General features: G+C 40.1%; 2 protein-coding genes across 3 annotated transcripts; one reads left to right on the top strand and one right to left on the bottom strand.

Annotated features, from left to right (window-relative positions):
* Positions 1-94: 94 nt before the first annotated feature.
* tbc1d20 (TBC1 domain family, member 20) lies at positions 95-9,447 on the top strand. Its single transcript, XM_034198449.1, has 8 exons — positions 95-566; positions 811-996; positions 1,246-1,326; positions 3,527-3,713; positions 3,870-3,971; positions 5,320-5,461; positions 7,016-7,194; positions 7,408-9,447. Exons 1-8 carry the CDS (start codon positions 509-511, stop codon positions 7,670-7,672), a joined length of 1,200 nt encoding a protein of 399 aa, XP_034054340.1. The 5' UTR covers positions 95-508; the 3' UTR covers positions 7,673-9,447.
* Positions 9,448-9,564: 117 nt separating this feature from the next.
* On the bottom strand, positions 9,565-17,305 carry rbck1 (RanBP-type and C3HC4-type zinc finger containing 1). Of its 2 annotated transcripts, none has more exons than XM_034198448.1 (13): positions 17,054-17,305; positions 16,898-16,951; positions 16,248-16,392; positions 15,877-15,973; positions 15,198-15,396; positions 14,547-14,668; positions 14,282-14,455; positions 13,200-13,360; positions 12,935-13,031; positions 12,364-12,543; positions 11,967-12,065; positions 10,734-10,877; positions 9,565-10,624 (listed from the first exon to the last, which is right to left on the bottom strand). In XM_034198448.1, exons 2-13 carry the CDS (start codon positions 16,935-16,937, stop codon positions 10,544-10,546), a joined length of 1,539 nt encoding a protein of 512 aa, XP_034054339.1. In that variant the 5' UTR covers positions 16,938-16,951; positions 17,054-17,305; the 3' UTR covers positions 9,565-10,543. The 2 variants fall into 2 exon arrangements, with proteins under 2 accessions (XP_034054339.1, XP_034054338.1); XM_034198447.1 differs by having other exon boundaries at positions 16,898-16,967; positions 17,054-17,284.
* Between the last annotated feature and the right edge of the window lie 643 nt (positions 17,306-17,948).

Genomic DNA, 17,948 nt, shown 5'->3' with positions numbered 1-17,948 from the left:
AGTGTCTTTTTTGCGGGATATATTGTGTGTACAATTTTAAAATAAACCTCCTTAACTTTATTTTTGAGGTAGCATCTCCTCCTCGACACGTCCCATCGTCTTGACGCTACGTCATCATTCAGGCTGAGTAGGGAGGCTAGCTAAAGCTGATGTATCCTATTGGTCGTTTCCGTCAATGTAAACATGCAGCAGTGTCAGCGGTGTAAACTGTATTGCTTAAGCGGCGTTTCCTTATTGTTTACAGCTTTATCTGAAGTCTGAATAATAATGGCAGTGTGGCTGAAAATAGCAGTCTCGGAACCAGGGCACAGTAGTGTTAGCTTGATAACTAGCTAGCACTGAATAGCTTGCTAACTATCTGGTTGTGTTTGTATGAGGCTGGCCTTGCTAATTAGATAGCTAGCTTCCCATTGGTAGCCATGAAGGGCTAAATTCAGGTTAGAGAGGCAAAGATAGAAGGATGGCAAGTCATGTAATCTAACAAGGACTTATCAAGAAGTGAAGAAAAATGAATAAATCCAGAAGGGACGGGGCTTCGTCACCTGCGAATGGAAGACAGGGCAATGGTAAGTCGCTAAGTTAACGTTAGCTTTCTTCATTCAGGGAAACCATATGTTGTGGGAATTCATGTCGAAACTAGACTCTAGATACCTATTAATTTAAAAAAAAACGTGATCACATGTGTCCCATGCTAGAGTTGGTTAAATGTCCCTCTTAACCTTACGTTAGCTGCATGTACAAGTAGCTTTAACGGTTTCAAGATTACAGTGACGTTAAGCAAAGGCTAACTCTCTTTTTTCCGTGTGTCAGACTGGGATACCAGACGGAAAAGGAAAATTGCGGACATCACACAGGCCCTCAGTGTGAGTCCAGTGGATGTTGCTGCTTTAAGAAGGATGGCTATCAGTGAAGGAGGACTGCTGACCGATGAGATCCGCTGTCAAGTCTGGCCTCGGCTTCTCAACGTCCCTCCTCATGTCTTGGAACAAGAGCCAGGTATCATGTTAGCAGCATATCAACAAACAGAGCAATATCGGCTATGCCATCCCAAATACCTTCCCTTTCTCACTATGCATGCAAAATACATCCTAGGTGCAAAGTCTCCTTCATACTGTATGGTAATGCTGATGGTGACATGTCTATTGTTTAAAACGTGTGTCACGATTGATACATTGTCTTTTACTGCAAACCAAATATACCGACGAGTACAAATAAATAACCTGAACCTGAATATGTCTTGTCCAGAAAAGGTAGACCGGGAGGATAACAAGGACTACAACCAGGTGCTGTTGGATGTCCAGCGATCTCTGCGGAGGTTCCCACCTGGTCAGTAGAACACATAGGCTACCTTTTCATAAAAGTGGTTCATAAAGCCCTGCTATTAGTGTATTCCTACAGAAACTGAAATAGATCATCAAACACGATCAGGCTGTTCAACAGTACTGTTCAACAAATCTAACCATTCAAGTGAAGGTGTTACATATACTGTTAATTCCTTTACGATTTGAACCAGACAGAAAAATACATATTTGCTCAGGGGCTTGTTTTCATTTGGAACTTGTTGATAATTAGTGTTACATTTACTTTACACTTAGATTTGCAAAGGCAAGTGGATGGTATGATGATTGGTATAATCATCATACCATCCACTTGCCTTTGCAAATCTAAGTGTACTATCCTTCAGTACAGTTCAATTCCATGTCAAAGCTTTGCAAGTACTTGCCGTTAGTTTGACTTTTACTTGTTCTTATCTTGGCAAAAAGACATAATTCCAAAAGAGGGTGCAGACATTTTTTTTAAACTCAGCGCTACTGGAATTTCTGCTTGTCCATCTCACAAGTATCTCAAACATAGACATATAAATATTTCAACTAATCAAATCAAGATTTATCAATTTAACACTCAGCTTCAAGGATCTCCACCCAAATGCTATTGTTGGTCCAAAAGAAAGCTCTGATTTCAGTACATTTTGACCTGCCAGTGATCTGAGGCCTGTACTACGAAGCCGGATTTTCGCTTAGCGGGCTAGATCTCCATGGTAACTTATGCTGTGCGGCTAACCTGTTCCGGAGCAGGTTAGGTTGCAGGCTAAGAGCTCAACTCAGTGAAAGCACCGCCTGCTGACCAATCAGAGCTCCGTGTGCGGAGTTTAAAGCGATCAAGTCATATTACAGGAGAAAGGAAATACAGTTTAAACTGCCGTTGCAGGAAAGACGGCCGGCAAAAATCACAGACTGTGTGAACGTGAAAATGAATAGAATATCACCTCCCATCTTCAGAGCAATGTGACTATTATAACATTAGCGTTAAGAAAGCTTACTTAAATATCTGCCACAACATAAGTAACCAGATCAAAGTAACATTACGTACAGTCCGCGGCACTGTGAGTGCAGACGTCGATGTGTCCCATTATCATTCATATCACATCACATCGTAATGTATCATATATTTCCTTATCTGAGTCAGCTGAGCCGTATCTGGCCGTGCAACACTCACAGTGTCACATACTGTATGCAGAAGTATTATTTTAAGCAACACATTAAGTTGACGAAACACTCGAGTCAAATGTAATTAAAGTCAGATCCACTCATGTCTTAGGGGCAGTGATATCATAAACCTGTTAATCTACGCATTCAAACACTTTTTCTTTTACCAGCTGTTTAAAGTTTAACTTCTTCATATGTCTAATATTATAGTTCACTTTTCATTGTGGAAGTATGACGCTGCGCTGTCAGTACGCTTCTCCATGTTTGTGATTGGTCGAATGCTCCAGATACCACCCCTTTCATGTGAACATGCTAACTAGATAGGGCACGGCTGGCTTGAGCGATCCACTTGATAACCCGCGTCGTAGGACCGTTTAGCGAGAGCGCGTATGTTTTGGATTAGGCCAACCGGCTAACTCAAACATATCCAGGTTAGGTTGAACCAGCTTCGTAGTACAGGCCCCAGGTGGAAGTCAAAGAGTTCAGACTTTAAACATTGAAGAATCAGTCATTTATAGTTTTGGAGGAAAAAACCTCAGCGTTAAGCCGTTGATATAGTGTACTGTTATTTTCAATAGTGTCCTATAAATATAACAATGTTCCATAATACTTAAAGCACTTGAACCAATTAGGTTTTATTTTTAATTGATGGAAGTTGAGGATTTGTTTGTTTGTTTATTCTTCATGTTTCTGGCAGGTTGGACTAGTAGGTAAAATAATAATTCATCTTGCGATTCATGCTCTTTAGATTGCATTATCTCCTATTTTAAAGCAGGGTAGAATAAAATAAGCACCTTTTCTACATTGGTTAAATACACACCCAGTCAGAGGTTGCGCTAGACTTTTTTGCTGCCCGTCATTTTGACGGGCAGTTGTTCTGAGTTTGTTCTAATCCGTCAAAATGACGGACTGCTTTCAGATTTTTCCATCATTGTTAAAAAAAATCCGTCATAAACGGAATATATTCGGTTAACGCGACCTCTGCACCCAGTATATGTTAGCATTAACAACTTTAACCTATTTTGGATGGCCTTGTACAGGTATGCCAGACGAACAGAGAGAGGGCCTCCAAGAAGAACTAATAGACATCATCCTCGTAGTTCTGAAGCGCAATCCCCAGCTGCACTACTACCAAGGATACCATGACATCGTTGTCACCTTCCTATTGGTCCTTGGAGAGCGCCTTGCAACTGCTCTTGTGGAAAAGCTCTCCACCCATCACCTCAGGTGCATACCAAATACGTCATCTTCAGCATCTTTGTACTCTACTACCTATTTTCTCAGTTTAGCTTTCTCTGTTATGTTTTCTCTTATTCCTCCTTTTACAACAATAGTCCAATTGTGTTCTCTAAAAAGGCTCTTTGTTGTATGCTCTTTTTCCAGGGACTTCATGGATCCTACCATGGACAACACAAAACACATTCTTAACTATTTGATGCCCATCATTGAAAGAGTCAACCCTGAGGTGCATGACTTCATGCAACAGTAAGTCTCTCTGCTGTTTTAGTGATAACAGACCAAAGCAAATTATTCTCTCATAAGAGGTTACTTCGAGGGCATGAAACTTTGCAAAATAAGAAATCGATACCCACTTCATTTCAGAAACAGAATCAAGTTTATTGCCAGGTACATTTACAAGTCATCTGGTGAATTCCTTGTATGTGTAAACGTACCTGGCATTACATTTGATTCTGATACTGTTTGTGCCATATAAACACAAATCACAAGTTACCTCTGTGGGGGAAACTTCTGTAGCAATGGAGAGTCAGGACTCAGAGAGACACGAGGCGAGCTGGAGCTTTGATGTCAAACACTGATGGTTTATTTGGAGTTACGGCCGGAGAGTTGACAAAACAGGTGGTGTGTCACGAGTTAACACAGCGGTTGCCAAACCAATTCTGAAGAACTCTTCTGCAGCTCGAGGTTTTAACTAGTTCGGAGTGTAATAATCAACATTCTTCATCAGTGAGACTAAACATCATGGACCCTGAATCTAACTAGAGCTCTCGTCCATAGAAAAGAATGCGCGCCAGGGAACCTTCGTCCCTGAACAGTAAACTACCTCATGGCGGCTTGTGCTCTGTCATAGACTGGCAACAACAATGCGCCCAAGCTGCCCCCCCTTAAGAGATAGCAGCAATACCCAAGGCCGTAGACCTATGCCGTGGGAAAGGAGACAGTGAGAGGAGAAAATGATGAACTGTGTCGAAGGTTGAATACCTAAACAAATTATTCCATGACAACCTCAGTTATAATCTAGGCAGAATGATAAGAATATGTGAACGTTTCATACCCTACACATCTTTCCCTGTGATTGTGTAATGGGATACATTTATATCTGCTCTACATTTTTCCCACCAGTGTCTGCTGTCCTGATTGAATATATTTAGTTTCAAAAGCTTGTTCATTTAGTTGTCAAGGCAGTTTGTTCTATATTTATCCTGCCATGACAAGTGGGTCACAGTATCTAGGCTGGTAGTTAATGTGAATTGTGCATGCACCTTTGTGACACACCTTTTTAGAGATATCTTCTTCCAAACCACAATGATTCATGTTTAATCTCAAATCATATGGTGGTGATGTAAGAGAAGGAGAAGTATGACGGTGCATTTAACACATACTGATCTTATTATGACAGCTCCAGTTACGTCTGTAAAGACTTAGAAACACAGGTTAAGTGGGGGGCACTTAGAGGGCTAACATGACTGTAGCTTTCTGTGTCCGCCACTTCCAGAAAGCACCATTTTAAAAACAATTATAACACACAATAACACCTTAAAGTTGTATTGCCTGATTGCGTGTTGATCGCTGGCACGTATTGATTGATTCTCAGGGCTGAGGTGGGGACAGTCTTCGCTCTCAGTTGGCTCATCACCTGGTTCGGCCACGTGCTTTCAGACTTCCGCCATGTTGTCCGGTTGTATGACTTCTTCCTGGCCTGCCACCCATTGATGCCCATATACTTTGCTGCTGTGGTGAGTTAAATCCGCCCCTTTACACAAGTATAAGCTCTATAATTTACAGTGCAATACAAGCTAATACAACTATTGGTAAGAACATTCATATGAGCTACATATGTTGTGTGTGAGTCCAAGACCAAAACTTAGACTTTGGGGAGGTTTTCTTTTATCTGCAACTTCGCATTCCTCCCAAGGAGGGTCCTCTGTGACCTTCACACATTAAACACCTTAGGCTCATCTCAATTGAATATTCCACCTCCTCCTTTCCCTCACTCGCGTCTTACGGAGGCGGAGCTAAGACGCAAGGAAGGGACGCGAGTGAGGGAAAGGAGGAGGTGACAGAGGAGTCCTCACGTATTAATTGGGATGTCCTCGTTCACTCCAGCGTCACCATAAACAACGCCCTTTACTTCTGGTGCGTGCAGTTTTATCACCTGTCACTGGACACTCCACATAAATCCCTTCAAGCCTGGGATTTAGTTTCGAAATGATTTCGTCCATCTCTTCCATTCATCTCTTTTATTATATGTATTATTTTCGGTCCTGTATTTGTTTTTCCAGGTATAACATTTCATTTAAGTTATAATAACAATAATAATAATTGATGGATTAATTTCATTATGGTAGTTGAGCTTGTTTCAGATCAACTTTTGTATTGGATGTTGTTATTTAATTTGTCCTAAAGAAGAGAGACACAAATCACTAAAATATGTATTATTTATGCTACCTGTATTTGTATACATCCTAAATGTCTGACGTTCTGTGGGTCTACCACACATGCATCAAAAACCACAAGTTAGAACTGTAGGCTAAGTTATTATTTTATAATCAAAACATTATTATTTGTAAGTTTATTTCACACACTTTAATGTTTTTATAGAGTATGATCTCCTCATTCGTTTAAGAGATTTAATATATTTTACTGAAGCACTTTAAACATTTAATGACTGATCCTCCTAACGGTGAGATCAGCTGCAGTGAGCAGAGGCAGCTGGGGGCGGAGCTCTGATGCGCGAGTAGTGAAAACACTTCCGCGTAGTCTGCTCTCGTGTATCCTCCCTTTCGTCTCCTCTGGAAGCCTCCTCCCTCACCCCTCCTCGACTCCTCCGTGTGCATTTCAGCGATTTGGACGTCCTTCAACATGGCGTGTCTTGATCGATTTCCGGGTCAAGTCCCGGAGGAGGGGGAGGAGTCGAGGAGGGACATTGAGATTAACCTTTTGTGTGTGGAGGCTCTGGGTATCCGGGGAACACAGATAACGGCTTGAGCATGATATAGTTATTGGATCCCAAGAATGGGAACTGGCCATGGCCGGGAAGATATGGACACATTGTATGGTGTGGTTTTAAGACTTTGGGTAACTTATCAATTAAAAAGAATGTATTAATACTTGGTAATTCACATAAGCTATATCATGGCCATCTCTGACATTACATATTTGTAGAATAAATGTAATTATTCAGGTAAAGACAGCTAACCTCATTGTGTTCATTCTTATATTTGTCTGTAAAAATGTACATGTTTTCTTCATCGTGGATAATTGCCTGTTCACTGTGATATTGGTTGCAGATCGTACTGTACAGGGAAGAGGAGGTTTTTGAGTGTGAATGCGATATGGCCATGGTTCATCACCTGCTGTCTCAGATTCCCCAGGATCTGCCATATGAGACCCTCATCAGCCGGGCAGGAGACCTCTTTGTCCAGTTCCCTCCCTCTGAAATGGCCAGAGAGGCCGCCTCGCATGACAGGTACTAAACTCCTTAGGGATTCCAGCTTGCGTTTTCAGATGCTAGCTTTCATTTCTCTGCTACTACATTCACACTTTGAAACATGAATGTTACTATTTATAATAACAATCACTTTCTTCCACTTCTTCACTTGGTTTCTCACTGTTACCTGATTAACGCTTTGATTTGATCTCTCTCTTGCTCCCTCTTTGTGCCGTCTCTTTTCCTCCTAAGCATGGCAGCCTCTACCTTTAAGGACTTTGACCTTGCGTCAACTCAGCAGCGGCCAGACTCTGTTCTCCGGCGCCGGCGCAAACAGAAACAGGCTGCCCTGGAGAGATCAGCTGCGAACGCTGTAGTGACGGTGGCACAACCTTCAGCTGCACGCCGCTTTGTTCGCCTGGCTGTCATGGGTCTGACGGTGGCTTTAGGGGCTGCAGCCCTCGCCGTGGTCAACAGTGCCTTGCAGTGGGCCCCCAAACTGGACTTGTTTCCTTGAGCTGCTCCTCTTTCGCCTCCTATGCTCCAACATACCGGTCCTTGACTGAATCCAGCTGGTGGGTCTGTTCCCAATAAACTTGAATGAATGAAAGCAGGAACAATACAGTCAATAACACTGTCTGGAGTGTCTTACGCTACTGTTATCTGCTAGGATGTGTCTTCACATCCTAGCAGAACTTCTAAGGCTCCATCTGAAGGTCCTTTTTATGACTCCTGAAGATCACGCACCAGTATTACTGCTGGTGTTATCAAATGAAGCATTCATCCTGCTATAATGAAGAGACTCTTTTTCTAAGAACTATTACTGATAGTGTCATTATTAAAGTATATTTATATTTGGTAATAGGATAATCTGCTATTGAGTTATAGTCACAGATATATGCTGAAATATTGTTGGACTCGCTACACTTGAAACTGCTGCCAATTAATAGAGCTGGAGTGAATGTATGAGTGTGTGTGTCTGTGTGTGTGTGTGTGTGTGTGTGTGTGCACTGGACTGAGACCAAATAGAGGATTGATAGAATCCTTATAATGTACTGTTTCTTAATCTATAGCAGTTGTATAAATATAAAATCATGACAAACAGGCACTTTTTAAGTTCACCTTTTTATTATGTTTCAGGCATGTTTGTTCCCTTCAAAGTTGTCCAAATAATAATTTGTACTCAACAAAACATGTCAGCAATACCCATTATCAGTGTTATCAAAGTAGATGTATTGCAGCCTACTTTAGATGCACATTTGAATCTTAAAATGCAGATGATTATGCCCCAAAATGGATTTCCGCTTCACAGTCCATGAAGAAAGAAATCAACCATATAGAAATTGTTATGGTCGAGCTTTCCCATTATTGACTCACTTCATTGTTTGGTTGTATACCGTTATATGCTTGCTTCACTTAGATCTCTCCTTATAGTTCAGCAATACACTCGTTCAAATATTGGCATCAGATCTGGAATAAACAGCAAGTACAATGAGAAAAGTAACAAGTTAACAAGGACTGCATTATTTTTACAAAATCACTTTAGAAGCTTTCTTAGGTGCTTTTCTTACTACAACGTTAAGGGTCAAGTCAGGGGGGAAAAGCACCTCAGCCTTCGAATGAACGCTGTCCAGGTTCCTTTTGTTTTTTAACGTGAATTTAGCTTTAACACATGCCATTTAGTAAGTTGGATTGCTTGAGTGTAGCATTCACATTTCAGAGGCAGTCCAGCTCATTCCAATGCTCCAATCATTTCATCCGATCACATAATGAAGTAATAGGTGGGTTGTTTAGGTTTCAGTAGTGGCACTCAATAGTTAAGAATATCAGAAAAATACATTGCACATTTTTAGTCAGAGCATTTCAATTTAAAATAGAGAATTGGGGCTAGTTATTGACTTGGTTCTAGGTCACCTATATTATATGGCACAACAACCTGTCATCTAAAAGTGTCTAATCTCATTAAAGTAACATGTTGAGGAAAGTTGCATCTGCTTTATTAGGCACTGAATTCCCAAGCATCCCATTCCTGTGTTGTGGTCTACTGCACGTGGGTGCATCAGTGATTCAGCGAGCAGGGGATCTAAAATGAAGGTGACCTGGAACATGTTCCTGAGGTGCCTGAGAGTGTAGTTATTCAGCAGAATTGTAATACACCATGTATCTGCACTCTGGTTTTTATTTACTGTCATTGCACTCATTGATTGATCTGCCTTTTATGTTTATTTTGTTATAATAAATACTAATGTATAGTTGTACAAGAAAATGCTAATAAACTATATTGAAAATGTTCACTTGCTTGGACTCACATGATAACATACATATTGTGACTGGTATTAACATTTGCACTAAAGAGATTACAGCCAAACACCATTATTGAGCCTTTAAATAAGTCACGACAACCGTTAATTGGATTTGTAACCAGACATTACTTTATTTTACATTTTCCTCAAAACCTGTTTTTAATAGTGGCCATTTTGTGACATTTCATACTCGCTAAAGGCTCATCACTACATTGGAATGAGTTACTTAGTCACTTACCTTCTTCAGCTGTGTCTGCACATTTCATTGTTACAATAATGCTAACCACTTTTGTTGGCAGTTTAATGGAGAGACAATCAACACACTCCATGGATACAAGACATTACCAAAATATATTGTATATGTAATAGCCCATTTGGTATTGTACTTATTGAGGGATGAACACTTTCAGTTAAAGTCCTGAAAGCAACACAGCATCATTATGTGTCCAGCTCCCCGTATTTCAAACTGATACTTAATTCAAGTCCTTTCATTCAACGTAAACAACATCCTTCACCACAGTCTAATTAGGCAACTGAAAGAAAATCCTTTTCTTTTACAGAACTGAAAACAAATACACGTTGTCACATATTAAGCAAAAGCAGCAAACACACATTAACATCACAACATTCATTCACATAGGAAGATATAAGTTTGGTATCCAGCAATCGTTCTTTTGTCCTGGATAAGAGTTGATCATGATTAATGAATGATTCATGAATTAATGCTATTGTTAGATGTAACCATAGTTCACACAGGAACAAAACAATGGGATCTTATTATTTATGGAGTTATTAGCTTTTTGGTGACTTCTGTTTATACATTTTAGTATAATCCAATCAGAGTTCTTAATTCAACTAGAGTAAATGCACAATGATTGCTGACTCATCAATATGAATTGTAAAGAAACTAGTAGCCATAGGTCAAAATGTAAATAGCGGATTCATTCATCATGACAAAATATTCTGAATATAGCAGAAGATCCCTTTAAAGCTTATTGTGGAGATATCGTTTGTATAGCTTGTGTCTATGTGGCAAGATGTATTTTAAGAGTGTTTGTGTCTTTCTTTTTGTTAGTCTCCTTCCCTCAGTGGCAGTTTTGGCAGTTGGGATGGCACGGCTGCTGATTGACTCGGCATCCACAGCCCCCAGATATGTCGCCATTTCCCTGTAAAATACAACCAAATAAGAAATCATGTGTATAGCTTAAACACTTTCCTGAAAACTGAACCAATACTGTGAAAAAGAGTTTTGCATGTAAGGGAATTTTATTTTACATTTGGTCCCCAGCGAGCTTGTTTGGTGACCCAGCAGAGTTCTGTCTTGCACATCAAACAGCAGATCCAGTCACAGCCATCTTTCTTCTGGACGATGATGTCACACCGTGGACATTTCATGGCCTCCCCATTCTGTAGAAGGCTCTATATTGAAATACAATAGTGTTATGTAAATATTAAAGCAGTCGCAGGGAGAAATGTGCAAATACAACAAGTACAAAAAGCTACTCAAGATGATTGAAGGTAATTATTCAAATGTACAAAAAACAGCAACATTAAACATCTACATCAGGGCTATTCAATTGGCGGCCCGCGGGCCAAATCCGGCCCCGGGGTGATATTTACTGGCCCTTTGAGTATAATGTTAAAAAGTAATCTACTTTTAAAAAAAAAATGTTGGGCCAGAGTGCCTTTATTCCAGAGAGGGTGTTACATTGAGAGATAGAGGGGAAGACATTGCCTGAAAACTTCGGCAGGCTCGGGTTTCGAACCCAACTACTAGCTACTGTAGTGACAAACTGTCATTTATTGCATCTTTGTGTGAATGATTAGATAATTTCACCTAAATTAAATCAAATGAAATTATGTTGATGGTTAAATTAGCTTCACATGTAGGCCTACTGAGTTCTGAACTTGCCATTTAGATCTATAAAGGCCTTGGGGCTATGTTGTTTGATTTAATAAACACAATATATGCACTCCACTATGCTGTTGTAGTATTTACTGTATCTGAAGCTCTTAATATGATTGCTCATATTTCAAGTCATCTTTTTCCCGGCACCTTGCTTTGGATCATTTTCATCAACCGGCCCCCGTTACAAACTAATTGAATAGCCCTGATCTACATATTACAGGTCAAACTCATAACTCAAAACATAAATAAATACGCTGATCTTAGATTAAACTGTGGCTATAATAACCATATATCAACAGAGCCAAACAAATTACAAAATGGATATTTAAATATAGGTTTAAAGTCCAGATGAGTGCCAGACGTTATACAAAATAACAATACCTCTAATTTGGCAGGAATGGACAATTTGACTTTATATAAGTGCAGACAGTACAACATTCCTATATTCATAATTTATCATAAAATATGTACATTAGTGAAGAATAAATCATTTAGCAGTAAGATGTTTACATTGTTTGGTAACCATTGTTTTAGTTGATCCCTACATGTAAAAAAATCTACATTTGAGGCGTCTTACAACTTTAAAAACATTGACCTACATCTAGCATCTGCTTAGTTTTCATAGCCGCCTCGTCGTTCTCCGCTCGTATACGCAGGTCATCCTGGTAGTCCTTGCAATTCATGCCTTCATGGATGGCCTGCAAACATACACTCACCATCGTTAATGTGCAGTGCTTATACATTACATTACATGTCCTTGTTAGACGCTTTTATCCAAAGCGACTTACATACTCAATACTGTGGACAATCCCCATAGGAGCAATTTGGGGTGAAGTGTCTCAGGGACACAACGACATGCTGACTGCAGTGGGGTTTGAACCTGTGCTCCCCTGATCCCAACACCAACGTACTAGTACACTGCGCCACATCCTAGTTATACTATAACTACAGAGTGAAACACGTGTCAAAGTACTATAGTAAATATCCGACAATTACCCTGCAGAGGATGCAGTTGGTTTCTTTGCAGAGCTCACAGAGGAACTCGTTGACTTCGTCCTCGTAGATGCACCACCCCCGACAGTTGGGAGTCTGACAGTGGAAGCTGTGCTCGGAGCGGCTCTCTGCGATGCTCAGACGCATCTCCAGAAACCGCTGGTGCTCCTCTTCTGTGAGCAGCTGTATAATGTTACAGCGAGAGAAAGACGGAGAGTAAGAGTGTGCATAATGTAAGGCTGTTATCTGCATGGAAAGGAAATATAGAACTTGTTATCTGCCGCCAGTTAGAAGCTCTTGAGATGAAATCATTAGAAGAAGATATGTTTTTCTTTCCTCTTTTAATCAGTCTGACCAATCAGTGCAGACAGACACACAGATTAACATTTCATATTTAAATCAGGTTACATTGTGATAGATAATTGAAATACAATTGAAATATAAATCTGTTCACATCTTTAACAACTAACTGTTTGAATAATTATTATTATTTGATGCATGCTATTATTTCCTGTTTACTTTTGGATGAGACTGATGTTTTAGATTTTTGTTTTATCTCCAGTCTCCCACTCACCGCTTGTATCTCTCTGTCCAGCAGCTTGCTGTCACAGTTCTCAGGACAGGACACCTCCGCATCTCGATTGTTCACTATAGTCCCTTTGAGACACTCCCTAAACAAAGACACACACATACGAAAAATACCAATAAATAAATGCTTTACAGTAAATACACATTTTCGTACATTATTGTCAATGTAATTGTTGTACATTTGGAAAGCAGATACAAATCTTACTTTTACACTGAATATCAAAGCTACACAATAATTAAGAGTGTCAGACCTGCAGAAGACGTGGAGACACTCTCTGAGCACGATGCCCTCTTGTGGCTGCAGGGGAGAGAAGCAGATGGGACACTCTTCCTCTAAGGCGTTGGGGAAAAGGCTTTGGTCATCTGTTGCCAACAAGTTCAGGTAGTTCCTCTCACGTTCCTCCTGCTGAGCCTTCGTCACCAGGAAGAGAGAGAGTCAATCACAATACAGAGATGTACCACACATTGACATGATGACGTGATGCTGGAAAACCACTAGACTCATGAAAACAAACTCAATTCAACTAGTTTTCATCAGCATCGCCATAGTTTATGGTGGTGTTATATTACAACACTACATTTAGCTATGTAGCGTAATTAACTGGTTCTGCTTTTCACATACCATAAAGAATGTTAGTTACAACTTTGTATTATCCTTTCCATACATATAGCTGGTGTGCTCTTAAAACATAAAGAAAATAAGATCACCACACATTCAGTTTCAGTTTGTACTCTCCAACATCAGTTAATTTTTGATGAATCACAAAATTATCTATGCACCCATTTGAAACTAAAATGTGTTAAAAATAAAACAAATGTAAAACATAATGAGATTGGATAGTTCCATAACTGGAATATTGACAACATTGCCAAAGAACAACATTTAAATGTTAAGAAGAAGAGCTAATGCGCTCCAAAGACATTTTCTTATAGCATAAATGTAAAACCTTATTTTGACCATACGGTCAGTGGCCTTTTTTTGTACAATCTAGTGCACAAAATACACCCGTCCTGTCCTGAAGTTTACTTTTGTGACGCCTTTGAGGTGAAGTTTTGTTTGACAAGGTGATAGGGCTATTTAATCAATGATATGTTCCAGCATTGTGGCCATAGCTGATGACAATGTCAAATGAAATGAATTGTATTATAATATTTTGTGTATGTGTATGTAAATAGGAAGGACAACTATGACCTCAATAATATACATTTGAAATTTTGAACAACACAAAGACAACTCCACTGTATGTTATCCAATATCCGACATCAGGGTTGCGTCAAATTTCAAAAACTTTTCAGGAATACATATTTTAAATCTTTTAATGAGCACTGTTACCTGTTCATACTGCAATGTGGCCAACTGTTCCTGTTGAATCCGAAGAACCTCCTGCTGGTCTGGTTTGTAGATGTCAGGCACCTGGTAATCCTCGGGCCGGTCCCCTCCACACGCCTCGCAGCCAGGACGTGTAGGTTTGTTCAACAACGTACACATAGAGCAGGTCCAGCCCAACTACTCACAAACACAGTAAGTTTGTAAGTATATGTTGAAACAAGCTCAACCACACTAAAGACATGGTGTCCAACAGGAGTTGTATTCTGACCTGAGGTTTAGGAAACACGTTGGGTTTAGCAGGAAGAGGAGGAGGAACTTGTTTATTGTCTGGAGCTGTCTTTTCAACACCACCTCCTCCCGTCCCTCTGGGAAAAAGTTGCACCACGATGCCTGAACATAGATGATTATTCCATAAAACTTAAATGTACCCAGTAAGTGGACTTTTTCATAAACCTGTAATCAAGCCTGAGTTGACCCTCAGTATATTTTCAGAAATGTGCATTGTTCGATTGGACAGTTTGTTTGCGTGGTTACTTTTCAACCAGGCAAAGTCTGATCAAACTATAAATAAAGTATGGCTAAAGTCAGAGGTTCCTAAAACGTTTAGGTCCAGGGATCCTTTACAGGGGAGAACATTTTCTAAGGATCCCCTCATAATTGTAACCCAAATGAAGCATATCCTTACTAGTATTGGTACTCTTTGATCCCATTAAAGCTATGTATTTAACTAAAATAATTCAGATCTGTTCTATAATGATAAAGCAAAACAGATTTCCATTCCAATGTTATTAATAAAGCAAATAAAATGTACCACATACCCCCCCTTTGTAAATCAATGTTGTGTGTGTGTGTGTGCGTGTGTGCGTGTGTGCGTGTGTGTGTGCGTGCGTGCGTGCGTGCGTGCGTGTGTGTCACTGACCATCCATGCGTTCTTGCTCCTGATCCAGTAGGTGCTGCTGCCGGGTGAGATGAGCAGCCTGGGCGGAGAGGATAAACAGGAACACCTGGTCTCCGTCACTTCGGACCCCGTGGCTGAACAGCGTCTCGTGGTCTTGAGCCAACCGCTTCCCGATCACCCACCGCTGCACAGTGGGGACGAACCCATAGTCACGGCTGAACTGTGAACAAAAAATTAGACATAGACAGATCATTCAACTGTGATTTGGGAGGTGTGTGGCGCAGTGGATAGAGCCTTGGTGTTGGGATCAGGGGGTCACAGGTTCAAACCCCACTGCAGTCAGCATGTCGTTGTGTCCCTGGGCAAGACACTTCACCCCAAATTGCTCCTGTGGGGATTGCCCACAGTATTGAGTGTAATGTGATGTAATTTCAACATTTGCTACAGACAGCAACACAAGCCAATCTGTAGCATTAATTACATTTCATGCTTTGAAGAATTGCAATAAAAAATATAAAGCTTCAAACACAGTAACAGAGGCAATACAAAGAAAACAGCTAAACAAGTAAGGTAACATTTCAGATTCAACAAAGGATGGGCTCTTTATATATTACTGATTTCTCAGGTTTGTAGGCCTACTATAGTATAGATGATAGTGATAAAAGAAAAAAGCTGCAAGTGTTTGCCGTTACATCCATACCTTGTCTTTAAGTTGTGCAATTGTCATGTCAGATGAAACCAGAACAGTCACTTGGATGCAGTTATCTGACTGCGCGTCCTCCACTCCAACCTTCAACCTATTGAAACAATAGAACAGCCTTGTCCGTCTATTTTTATATATAAATTTGCATCCAACCTCAACTTGTTTTCAGACAGTAGTAACCACACCCAGAAATATGCAGCACTTGCATGCACACACTTTTCTTGTTGGCACATTTTACTTTTATTTTCGTATTCCTTATAAAATACAATCCCAATTAAAAACAGCCAGCGCTCTAAAAATTAAAACTTGTTTTGGAAACATTTGAACAGAATAAGGAAGTCCCACTCAGACACACAGTAGTGTCCCACCTTATGGAGCCCTGAGGGTAGGCCTGAGTGTTGACGCTGACAGACACTGGAACAGAGAGTTGTGACAGTATTTCACACAGTTTTCCTGCTTCCTGTCCGTCTCCACGGCTGAGGGCTTCACTTAGAGAGAGGGCCAGTTCCTCCGCTGCACAGGAAGCAAAGGAAGAGGTCTTAACCTCATGTGGGAAAACATAAATCACTTTCATATACCTGTCTCATTACATTTCTTTTGACCTTTAATGTCTAATTGTATTTAAATGCAGATTTATAATGTGTTTCTTTTGCCCTATTTCTTTTATGTCTATTTAAAAAAAAAAAAAGGCATTACATTTGTTGAAATGTGCTATACGTTGGCCTTGCTTTAGATAAGGCTCCTACCAACTCCTGTGTTTATCTGTCACAATACATTACATTTGACTGTACTTCAATCAGAGAGACATTAGAGACGTGTACGGTATGGCTAATCAAAAACAATGACAATGACATGTTCACTATCCTTTAAAAAACTCCTGAAATAATTCGCACAGTAAGATACACACGCTATTTTAACTGGGACATGGGGTAGTTAAATGTCATTAGCAGCAGTAGCATGATCTGACAAATGGGTTAGATAGCCGATAACAAAATCGAAACCACATTGAGCCACTAACCCTCTTTCAAATGCCCTCTCGGTGAAACTGGAGAGGCCATGATCACACCATAGACTGTAAAGGATCACACCTGAAACGACAGGTGACACAAGATGTATCGCACAAACATGGCAGTAAAGACAAAACAGAGCTGTGTAACACAAGTTTAAATCCAACCTTCTCGGGACGTGTCGCTGGCTGCAGTCCTGTCCGCATTCAACACACACTTCCTATAGTCGACTTCAATGTAGGAAAAGCCGTTTTTGAGTAAAATGGGAAGTTAAACCACAGCAAAGTGAAGGCTAAACTACTTGTTTTTTTCTTCTGTCGCTCTGCCTAGCTCTCAGCAGGTAGAATGGAAAGTGAAACTCATTCAGTTCAGGAAGAGACATTTTAAAAGGGTCGCTCAAATCGCTGTGCTCCGCCCCTCGATTTACTAAAAAGCTTTTAGTTTATCTATGTATTTTGTACAATTACAAAAAGATTTATAATATAAATGTTGTAAAAATGTAACGAACATTTCCTATCTGAATGTTGTCTTTAGTTAACGCCCCCCCACACACACACTTATGGCTATACTTTTTACACTGGGCTACCCTGGTCAGCTATGCCTCCAGCTCAAGTATCAAGTCACGACTAAAATATTACCATAATATAAATAACCCTGCATGCAATGAAATGTTCTGGATTACAATCATAATATATATTTTTAGAGTTCAAAACAATGACTCTCAGCGTCCAGCAGATGGCAGTGTCCGGTTTATCTAGTGGAATTGTACTGTTCGACATCAATGCGTCAATATTACTCAACGTTAAACTCTCGAATAACTTGAACTCTGAACTATAAAACACACGACATTAGAGAATACATTACATTTGAATTAGTGTCAATAACTCTTACAGCATTACATCATCTCACATTAATATCTGGATAGTAGCCTAGGTTCTGAATCTAAAATATGTTTAGCATTCAAATGTAAGGATTACTAGTTTTGTTTATGCATTGACGTATAGCTTTGTTGCTACAGAAAGAATGACCAGAGGCTGGAAAAGGGTATGTGGTGAAGTTACG

The sequence above is a fragment of the Gymnodraco acuticeps genome, unplaced genomic scaffold (genome assembly GCF_902827175.1).
Source record: "Gymnodraco acuticeps unplaced genomic scaffold, fGymAcu1.1, whole genome shotgun sequence".
Lineage (NCBI taxonomy): Eukaryota > Metazoa > Chordata > Actinopteri > Perciformes > Bathydraconidae > Gymnodraco > Gymnodraco acuticeps.
This window is presented reverse-complemented; position numbering and strand designations above follow the sequence as displayed.

Excerpts from the sequence above, each read along its gene's own strand:
- tbc1d20 (XM_034198449.1), top strand. The coding sequence starts at position 509 with ATGAATAAATCCAGAAGGGACGGGGCTTCGTCACCTGCGAATGGAAGA. Across the intron at positions 997-1,245 it reads TGTCTTGGAACAAGAGCCAG|AAAAGGTAGACCGGGAGGAT; the intron begins GTATCATGTTAG and ends TGTCTTGTCCAG. Across the intron at positions 3,714-3,869 it reads CTCTCCACCCATCACCTCAG|GGACTTCATGGATCCTACCA; the intron begins GTGCATACCAAA and ends CTCTTTTTCCAG.
- rbck1 (XM_034198448.1), bottom strand. The coding sequence starts at position 16,937 with ATGGCCTCTCCAGTTTCACCGAGAGGGCATTTGAAAGAGG. Across the intron at positions 16,393-16,897 it reads GAGAGGGCATTTGAAAGAGG|CGGAGGAACTGGCCCTCTCT; the intron begins GTTAGTGGCTCA and ends CTTCCTGTGCAG. Across the intron at positions 12,066-12,363 it reads CCAACTGCATCCTCTGCAGG|GCCATCCATGAAGGCATGAA; the intron begins GTAATTGTCGGA and ends GTATGTTTGCAG.